Source organism: Pelophylax lessonae, assembly GCF_965119305.1.
Source record: "Pelophylax lessonae genome assembly, chromosome: 10".
Taxonomy (NCBI): Eukaryota; Metazoa; Chordata; class Amphibia; order Anura; family Ranidae; genus Pelophylax; species Pelophylax lessonae.
In genome coordinates this window covers 232,742,951-232,753,817 of record NC_138777.1, presented here as the reverse complement: position 1 = coordinate 232,753,817, position 10,867 = coordinate 232,742,951, and the positions used below count along the sequence as shown (strand labels likewise).

The window sequence follows — 10,867 nt, the reverse complement described above, 5'->3', positions numbered from 1 at the left end:
GACTGGGATGCCATTAAAGTTCATGTGTGTGTAAAGGCCGGCGTCCCAATACTTTTGAGAATCTAGTGTATATTTACCAGGAAAAATGATGAGGTGTTCAATACTTATTTTACCCGCTGTATGCATGCGCTATTTTTGCTATTTTTAATCTTGCAGATTCTGAGTTTTTGCATTAAAAATAAACTTTTTACTTAAAAATACTAAAATACTTTTTATAAAAACGGTTTTACCAGCTGTGCAAATGGATAAATCTTTCAGGTTGGTTAAAAAACTGTCCTTAGGAAATAAAAGCATCCCTTACTTATATCCAGGATGTCAAATATCACAGCCTGGGTAATAGTCCGGATCATTACTGTAATCATCGGGAGTAACAGAAGAGTCCGCCAGCCAGCTATAGGTACACGACGAGCTCTGCGTCAGCCCCGAATACACAGATGAGGGATTAGAATCACTTTCAGGATGCGGGTGAACGTATTTCCTCACCAGATCCAGAGGCAGCGGGCTCAGGTGAACTTTTGGCTGAAACCTCCAAGACGTCAACGCTTGAGGCACGTGTCCACGCGTTTCGCTATGTACTCCAGAAACACAAGGCGCAGTGTTCTGCTGCTCATGGGCGTGTCTGTTAGGCGGGGTCACGTTGGTTCCTCCCCTGCTGTTCCTCTTAGCTAAGGACGCCTTGGCCTCGTTCTTTGCCCTACCATGTGTGCTGTCCAATTCTAAATGCACATCGGGAACCGTGTCCTCCTGAGATTGTAGGGGGTTTGGAGGAGAAAGACGCTCAACATTATTCACTTTAGAACTTTCACTGCAGTCAAAGCCAAAAATGTCAAAAAATTTCGCCCGACCTTCCTCCCCGGATATGCTTTGATTTGAAGCTTTTCTGCTACAAGTGGGGTCTGATGGAATTCGGGTGAGGTTGGTTTCCTTCGAACCCTCAAACTCAATTATGGTTTGATCAGAGTCGTAGCCGTCTTCCTTGCTGGCAGAATCCGGTTCCGGACAGTTTTGATGCGTCTTACCCCAGGCTTGTAAGCCGTTTTGGGGCTCCTCTGCTGACGAATCAGTGCGAAAGAGATAACTTCGGTCCTGCTGCATCATTGTCACACTCATATCCGAACTACCTGAGCAAAAAGATAAAGTAAATGTAAACCCAGCCACACAAATGTACCATGATATCATTTCAACAATATTTTTTATTAAAAGATTTTATAATCTGCAGCTTTTATTAACCACTTCAATACCGGGCAATTTCACCCCCCAAAACAGTTTGCTGAAGACAAGCAAACTAAGGACATGGATTACTGGAACCATGTCCTGTGGTCTGATGAGACCAAGATAAACTTATTCGGTTCAGATGGTGTCAGGCGTGTGTGGTGGCAACCAGGTGAGGAGTACAAAGACAAGTGTGTCTTCCTACAGTCAAGCATGGTGGTGGGAGTGTCATGGTCTGGGGCTGCATGAGTGCTGCCGGCACTGGGGAGCTACAGTTCATTGAGGGAGCCATGAATGCCAACATGTACTGTGACATACTGAAGCAGAGCATGATCCCCTCCCTTCAGAGACTGGGCCGCAGGGCAGTATTCCAACATACCGACCCCAAACACCTCCAAGATGACCACTGCCTTGCTAAAGAAGCTGAGGGTAAAGGTGATGGACTGACCAAGCATGTCTCCAGACCTAAACCCTATTGAGCATAATAGATTTTATCTCCAAATGACACTTTGCTACAATGTAAAGTAGTGAGTGTACAGCTTGTATAACAGTGTGAATTTGCTGTCCCTTAAAAATAACTCAACACACAGCCATTAATGTCTAAACCGCTGGCAACAAAAGTGAGTACACCCCTAAGTGACAATGTCCAAATTGGGCCCAAAGTGTCAATATTTTGTGTGGCCACCATTATTTTCCAGCACTGCCTTAACCCTCTTGGGCATGGAGTTCACCAGAGCTTCACAGGTTGTCACTGGAGTCCTCTTCCACTCCTCCATGATGACATCACAGAGCTGGTGGATGTTAGAGACCTTGCGCTGCTCCACCTTCCGTTTGAGGATGCTCCACAGATGCTCAATAGGGTTTAGGTCTGGAGACATGCTTGGCCAGTCCATCACCTTTACCCTCAGCTTCTTTGGTAAGGCAGTGGTCATCTTGGAGGTGTTTGGGGTCGTTATGTTGGAATACTGCCCTGCACCGGAGTTTCCGAAGGGAGGGGATCATACTCTGCTTCAGTATGTCACAGTACATGTTGGCATTCATGGTTCCCTCAATGAACTGTAGCTCCCCAGTGCTGGCAGCACTCATGCAGCCCCAAACCATGACACTCCCACCACCATGCTTGACTGTAGGCAAGACACACTTGTCTTTGTACTCCTCACCTGGTGGCCGCCACACACGCTTGACACCATCTGAACCAAATACGTTTATCTTGGTTCTCACCAGACCACAGGACATGGTTCCAGTTCTTTAGCAAACCGTTTGTGGGCTTTCTTGTGCATCATCTTTAGAAGAGGCTTCCTTCTGGGACGACAGCCATGCAGACCAATTTGATGCAGTGTGAGGCGTATGGACTGAGCACTGACAGGCTGACCCCCCCACCCCTTCAATATCTGCAGCAATGCTGGCAGCACTCATACATCTATTTCCCAAAGACAACCTCTGGATATAACGCTGAGCACGTGCACTCAACTTCTTTAGACGACCATGGTGAGGCCTGTTCTGAGTGGAACCTGTCCTGTTAAACCGCTGTATGGTCTTGGCCACCGTGCTGCAGCTCAGTTTCAGGGTCTTGGCAATCTTCTTATAGCCTAGGCCATCTTTATGTAGAGCAACAATTCTTTTTTCAGATCCTTCAGAGTTCTTTACCATGAGGTGCCATGTTGAACTTCCAGTGACCAGTATGAGAGAGTGAGAGCGATAACACCAAATTTAACATACCTGCTCCACATTCACACCTGAGACCTTGTAACAAGAGTCACATGACACCGGGGAGAGAAAATGGCTAATTGCGCCCAATTTGAACATTGTCACTTAGGGGTGTACTCACTTTTGTTGCCAGCAGTTTAGACATTAATGGCTGTGTGTTGAGTTATTTTGAGGGGACAGCAAATTTACACTGTTATACAAGCTGTACACTCACTACTTTACATTGTAGCAAAGTGTCATTTCTTCAGTGTTGTCACATGGAAAGTTAGAATTAAATATTTACAAAAATGTGCGGGGTGTACTCACTTTTGTGAGATACTGTACATTGGAGCCCTGCAGCTGCACAGCTGACAGATCATAATGAAACCACTCCCAATGGACCCACCCAGCACAGAGGAAAAAACAAAAGGATTCTTTCAGAACAAAAAGGTAGGAATCTGCAACAACGTTTGTTATAATCCTTGCAATGTACAGAGATCACCCAGAGGGGAATGTGTTTTTCTCTTAAAGCTGAGCTTTAACCGGTTGCCGACCGCCGCACGACTATATACTGCGGCGGTCAGCCCCGGCCAGGCAGAGTGACGTACCGGTACGTCACTTGCCTGTCACTTCCTTGTGAGCCAATAGCGGACGAGCGCGCGCCCGCCGCGGCTCGTTCACAGGGAAGTTAGTGCGTGTGGCCGGCGGACCCGATGTCCGCCGGTCACTCGCCGATCGTTGGTACAGAGGGAGAAAGTCAGGCGGCTGTAATGTAAACAAGCCGCCTGTCATTCTCCCCTGTGTAGAAACAGTGATCAGACGGTTCTACTATGTAGGACCGTTGATCACTGTTCCTACACTAGTAGCCACAGCCAATCACAGTAGAAAGCACGACCCTAGGGACACACACAGCCCCTCCCTCTAAAATAAAGTTAACCCCTTCACTGCCAGTGTAATTTTACAGTAACAGTGCATATGTATAGCACTGATTACTGCAGTAATGTCACTGGTAACCCCAAAAGTGTCAAAAATGTCAGTCAAGGGTCCGATCTGTCCGCCCCAATGTTGCAGTACAGCAAAAAAAAAAAAAAAAACGCAGATCGCCGCCATTACGTGTTAAAAAAAAAAAAACAACAAAAATGACAAAAATCTTTCCCTTTGTTAGTAAACGCGATAACTTTTGCGCAAACCAATCAAAATACGCTTTTTGCGATTTTTTTTACCAAACATATGTAGCAGAAAACAAATTGGCCGAAAATGTTAAATAATTTTGATTTTTACATTTTTTTTGGGTGAATTTCATATAAAAAAAATATTGTTATTTTTGCAAAATTGACGCTCTTTTTTTGTTTATAGCGCATGATCAAAAAATCGCACAGGTGATCAAAATACCACCAAAAGAAAGCTCTGTTTGTGGGAGAAAAAGGACGTCAAATTTGTTTAGGTACAGCGTCGCACGACCGCGCAATGGTCCGTTAAAGTCACGCAGTGCCGAATCGCAAAATACCCCCTGGTCTTTTAGCAGCCAAATCCTCCGGGGCTTAAGTGGTTAAGAGATTTACTTTTTTTTTTTTTCCCATTATTATTATTTTTTTTTAAGGTCCCTTTTAAATGGACTGGACCGGTCTAAGCGGAATCCGTCTGCTCAGCGGGGTATCTTTTTGCTATACAGAGCAGACACGGACACAGCCCATGGTTCTCTATGAGGCGGTCGGATGGAAACATACTGCATGTCTGTCTTCATCCAATCGAATGGACCGATGGGGAACATACCGCCATACGTCTATTTTTTGTGGATTTTATCGAGTCGGATGCCAGGCGGGTGTCAGTGAACATCCGCCGCCTCAAAGAACAATGGGTGGTCCGATCGGGTCTGCCTGAAAAACTGACACCGATCGGTCTGCTGGTGTAAAAGGGGCCTTATAGCACAAAGTAAGAAATATTATTGTCTTTTTTTTTATATAATAAAAAAAAAAAACTCAGTGGTGATCAAATATCACCAAGAGAAAGCTCTATTTGCGTAAAGAAAATTATAAAAAATGTCACTTTGGTACAGTGTTACATGACCGCGCAATTTTCCGTGAAAGTAGCACAGTGCTAAATAGCAAAAAATGGTCAGGTCATGAAAGGAGGGGTCAGATCAAAATAAAATGGTTCTGGCAGCGAAGGGGTTATTGCAGCGTACCTCTGTACTGACACAAAGTAGTAGGAGGATTGTGGAAAGAGTATAAGATCTTTTTTTTTAACCACTTTCAGACCGGAAGATTTGGCTGCTCAACGACCAGGCCCTATTTTGCGATTCGGCACTGCGTGACTTTAACGGACAATTGCGCGGTTGTGCGATGCTGTACCCAAATACAATTCAGGTATTTTATTTCCCCACAAATAGAGATTTCTTTTGGTGGTATTTGATTACCTGTGCGTTTTTTTTTTTTTTTGCGCTATAAACAAAAAAAAGAGCGAAAATTTTGAAAAAAATAACAATATTTTTCACATTCTTTTATATGAAATTCTCCAAAAAAAAAAATGTAAAAATCAAATTTTTTTAACATTTTAGGCCAATTTGTTTTCTGCTACATATTTTTGAAAAAAAAAAAAAAAATGGCAATGAGCGTATTTTGATTGATTTGCGCAAAAGTTATCGCGTTTACTGACTACAGGAAAGATTTATGTCATTTTTATTGGTTTTTTTTTATTTACTAGTAATGGCGGCGATCTGCGATTTTTTGCGGGACTGGGACATTGCGGTGGACAGATCGGACCTCTAACTGACGGTGGCATTTTTGGGGGTACCAGTGACATTACTACAGTAATCAGTGCTATAAATATGCACTGCTACTGTAAAAATGACACTGGCAGGGAAGGGGTTAACAGTATGTGTGATCAAGGGGTTAAATGTGTTCCTAGGGGCGTGATTCTAACTGTCAGGGGGCGTGGCTTGTGAAGTAATCACAGAGACATGCGATCCTATATAGCAGGCTCACATAGCCTCTGTGATCACTTCAGGGAGAAGGACTGGTGGTTGTGTTTACATCAGCCGCCCGTCCTTCTCTCTCAGCTGCGGGAGATCGCGAGTGGCCGGCGGCCATCGGAGCCGCCGGTCACACGCACCGGCTCCCCAGCTGACGAGCGGGGGTGGGAGCGTGCCTCCGGCGTCGTGCGATCGCCCTCTAGCTCCACCCAGGCGAGCGCCGTACATGTGCGGCACTTTGCCTGGGAGCGCCACATCTGCAGCGGCTGGGGTTAAAGTGGTTAAGATAACCTTCCTTTGGAAAAAAAATTTAAATAAAAAAAAAATAAAATAAATCACAATGTTTCAGAAAACAAGTGATACTTTATTAGAAGGAGCGCCGTACATCATCTCATAGAACAGAACACACAATGAGAGCAGCAGCTGCACGGAACAAATAGGCAGTTCTTCCAAAGAACAATAAATCACACAGAAAGTGAACAGAATATCGGCCTCTCGGAGGTGACGGAACACTCGGGGGGCTCCCTGCTGACAACATATAATAACTCTGACAGAGAGCCGGGGGTCCCATCTTCACAAGGTTCTTTGTAACTTACTCTGTGAGATGGGGAGTACGGGCGTACATACGCTGTCTTCTCTGTCCGGGCGAGGCTGCTTTCCGGTTCTAGGGACCTTGGGGGGAGGGTGGGGAGAAAAAGAAAAATAAGAAAAATATTTATAAAAAAAAAGTCATACAAAAAAAAAAAACTGACACCAATGATGGGGCACTATTCCTCCCACTGACACCAATGATGGGGCACTATTCCTCTCACTGACACCAATGATGGGGCACTATTCCTCTCACTGACACCAATGGTGGGGCACTATTCCTCCCACTGACACCAATGATGGGGCACTATTCCTCCCACTGATACCAATGATGGGGCACTATTCCTCTCACTGACACCAATGATGGGGCACTATTCCTCCCACTGATGCCAATGATGGAGCACTATTCCCCCACTGACACCAATGATGGGGTACTATTCCTCTCACTGACACCAATGATGGGGCACTATTCCTCCCACTGATACCAATGATGGGGCACTATTCCTCCCACTGACACCAATGATGGGGCACTATTCCTCCCACTGATACCAATGATGGGGCACTATTCCTCTCACTGACACCAATGGTAGGGTATATTGTAATGATCGTCATTTTATTCTTAAAAGTCTCTGCTAAAAAAAAAAAAAAAGAAAAATGATATTTTATAATTTTTTGCAGAGACTCAAGAATAAAATGGCAATCGTTACAATATTTTATGTCACACTGTATTTGTGCAGCATTCTTCCCAAAGCAATTTTTTGGGAAAAAATGCACTTCAATGATTTAAAAAAAAAAAAAAGGAACACTTAAGTTAGCCCAATTTTTGTTGTACAATGTGAAAAATGAAGTTACACAGAGAATCATGATCTTTATTTTAAGCAAAAAAAAAAAAAAAATCATGATTCTCATTTTATCCAGAATGGTGCAGCTCTACTATACAGTAGTGTAAAAAAAACATAGGCCATGGGGGGGGGGAGTAGGGCCAATATCTCAACGCGTTTCGCAGAGCGCTACTTCGAGAGAAGGGCGTTCAATGAGAGACCCCCAATTTAATGATGAATCTGATTCTGTGGGGACTACAAGGAACCCAAAAGGCATTATAACCAGGTTACATAGGGGGAAGGGAAAATGGGGAAACAGCGCCACAAATGGAGGAAATCTGTGGGGAGACTCAAGCTCCTCAGGAGGAACCCCAGGTATTCTTCAAATCCATCTGTATATAACAGGGGTCCTGTGTGTCCCCACCAAGCAGTGCACCCAAAAAACTTCCTTTAGCAAGTAGAAAAAAAGAAATGAAACCTGCAGGATGGATTAGATGGGGTGGGGGATGGTTCATTTTGGCCGGAGTAGGCCTTGAATGGTGGATTCTATATCTCCTGGAAATCATATTCCTTTACATATGAATAGAATTTGTATTCCATTTCTATTCCCCGATGCCTTTTCATACCTCTTGGTCAAGAACCGACTGAAGCCGACAGAGGAATTCCCAGAGCAGCTTGTCCAGAGCCTCCAGGAACATCTCCCCGTATTCTGCCTGCAGTGTTGTCTGTAGGGAAAAGGAACAGAAAATTCACGTGGATTGAACATTTTCTGGACAAGTGACCCAGAACACGTCTGCAGATCCGGGTGAGTGACATGGATCCAAGTACTGAAAAGACAGCCAGGCAATTAGTATTTTCAGTTGAGAATGGATTATTTTCCAAAGACATTACCACCCACACTGGCACAATGTAAGTACGCATACCTTATACCTGGGGGTGCTGGAAATCACTGTAGTAGCCGGCACTACCATGAGACAGTCGTGATCTCCCAGGTCCTGTGCAGGTGGCCTTTGCTTGGCACTCGGACCACAGCAGGTCACACGGCAGCTCCGCCATTTATAGAACACCTTGTATTTTCTTCTACGAATACAAGGCGTTCTCAGATTGGACAAGCTTTGTAGTCATTAAAGTGGAACTGCATTGCATCTAAGCAGCACAAACCAAAAAAACGCTTAATTTTTTACATTGAAAACAAAAACTCCCCTATTCATCCAAGTCTCCATGCTATATTTTGCTTAGAAATCATTTTGAAAAACACCCCATGGCATTTCTGGCAGTGGCCATCTTTGGCAAGGGCAGACGACTCATCTATAATTTTCTTCATTGAATCCATCTGCCCTTAGCTCAGGCATTGGCTGAGCTGAGAACCCTCCTGAAGACTCCTGGGATTTAGGACATAAGACAGAATTTGCCTAAGAATGGAAACCAGGATGTAACTGAAGAAATGTAACAAAAAAAAAAAACCAAAGGTTTAAAACAAGTGTATATGATATACTTTCTTATCCATTTAATAATGCTAATAATCCATATTGATACCAATGATGGGGCACGATTCCTCCCACTGACACCAATGATGGGGCACTATTCCTCCCACTGACACCAATGATGGGGCACTATTCCTCTCACTGACACCAATGGTGGGGCACTATTCCTCCCACTGACACCAATGGTGGGGCACTATTCCTCCCACTGACACCAATGGTGGGGCACTATTCCTCCCACTGACACCAATGATGGGGCACTATTCCTCCCACTGACACCAATGATGGGGCACTATTCCTCCCACTGACACCAATGGTGGGGCACTATTCCTCCCACTGATACCAATGATGGGGCACTATTCCTCCCACTGATACCAATGATGGGGCACTATTCCTCACACTGTGGATTAAAAACAGCCCATGTTGATTGAGAGAGTGAAGTTTCACTTTAAAGCTGAATTCCAGCAACTCCGCCGCTTTGTAAAACAAAGGCCGTATATGCCGGCGTATAAGACAACTTTTTGACCTTAAAAACATCCCCCCCAAAAAAAAAAAAAAAATACGTCTTATACATGGAGTAAAAAAATTTGAGGACTACTTTAGCCACTTTACCACCGGAGGATTTTGCTGTCTTACGTCCAGGCCACTTTTTGCGATTCGGCGCTGTGCGACTTTAACTGACAATTGCGCAGTCGTGCGACGCCGTACCCAAACAAAATTTACGTCCTTTTTTTCCCACAAATAGAGCTTTCTTTTGGTGGTATTTGATCACCTGTGCGATTTTTACTTTTTGCGCTATAAACAAAAAAAGAGCGTTTATTTTGAAAAAATAACAATATTTTTAACATTTATTTATATGAAATTCCCCCCCAAAAAAATGTAAAAACCAAATTTTTTTTAAATTTTTGGCCAATTTGTTTTCTGCTGCCTATGTTTGGTAAAAAAAAAAAATCACAATAAGCGTATTTTGATTGGTTTGCGCAAAAGTTATTGCGTTTACTAACTAAGGGAAAGATTTCTGTCATTTTTGGTGTTTTTTTTTTTTTTAACGAGTAATGGCGGCGATCTGCGATTTTTTTTGCGGGACTGCGACATTGCGGCGGACAGATCGGACCCTTGGCTGACATTTTTGACACTTTTGGGGGTACCAGTGACATTACTACAGTAATCAGTGCTATACATATGCACTGTTACTGTAAAAATGACACTGGCAGGGAAGGGGTTAATTTTATTGGAGAGGGAGGGGTTAATGTATGCCTGGTACGTGTGTGGGGGGAGGTGACTGAGTGAGTCAGGGACAGATCGCATGTTCAGCTATGCTGAACCCTGCAATCTGACCCTGCCTGTCACTTAGGAGATCCGCCCGCTCTGTTTACACAAGCAGGCGGATCTCCAAACTAGTTTCCTCAACGATCGGGGAAGAGCGGCGGCGATCGCCGCCGCTCCTCCCCTGGCCTGACTCCCGCTGTGACTGAAAACAGCGCGAGGGGGGGGGGGGAGGAGGAGTCCAGCGACGCAGGTCTACGTCGCTGGACGATAACGAGCCACTTTGCCGAAGTAGAGGCACAGTGAGCGGAGTTAAAGTGGTTAGTTTGGGCCAAGCTGGCCCAAAACTAACGTCCCTAATCCCTCAGCCCGCTGGATGTGCGGTAATACTGTATATAGCGTAGCTTCGGCTGCATACAGTATACCGCGCTGAGCCAATCACAGTGAGCGATGTATTCTATCAATGAATACAAAGGCTGCTCGGACTGGCCGAGTCAGAGAGGCGGGCTGATGATGTTACAACCTCTTGACTCTGCCAATCCGAGCTGGCTTTGAATTTATTATACCAATGTGAAGACCATACATCTGGGCAAGAGAGAACTCTTTACCACCCACACAAGCCAAATGGGAGTACTATTTGCCTTTTAGCACCATTCACAGCAGCCTGATACTCTTCCTAGGGGGGAACGAGGGTGGACGCCAAAAGGCCAAAATTTGAAACATTGTTGTATTACAATACATCTCTTGCCATGATTGGCTCAGCACGGTATAGAGGGGGAGAGAGGGAAGAGAGGGAAGAGAGGAAAAGTGGGGGGGGAAGAGAGGGAAAAGGGGGGGGGAAG

At 44.7% G+C, this 10,867-nt stretch overlaps 1 protein-coding gene across 2 annotated transcripts in view; it reads right to left on the bottom strand.

Annotated features, from left to right (window-relative positions):
- Positions 1-254: 254 nt before the first annotated feature.
- Positions 255-10,867, bottom strand: part of TINF2 (TERF1 interacting nuclear factor 2) — a 23,906-nt gene continuing 13,293 nt past the window's right edge. Inside the window, exons 5-7 of one of the 2 annotated variants that reach the window (XM_082270711.1) lie at positions 7,905-8,003; positions 6,462-6,541; positions 255-1,117 (exon numbers count right to left, since the gene is read on the bottom strand). In XM_082270711.1, the coding sequence (XP_082126837.1) occupies positions 316-1,117; positions 6,462-6,541; positions 7,905-8,003 (981 nt within the window). In that variant the 3' untranslated portion in view covers positions 255-315. Of the gene's footprint in view, positions 1,122-6,461; positions 6,542-7,904; positions 8,004-10,867 lie in introns of both variants that reach the window. The other variant, XM_082270710.1, reaches the window with a different exon arrangement.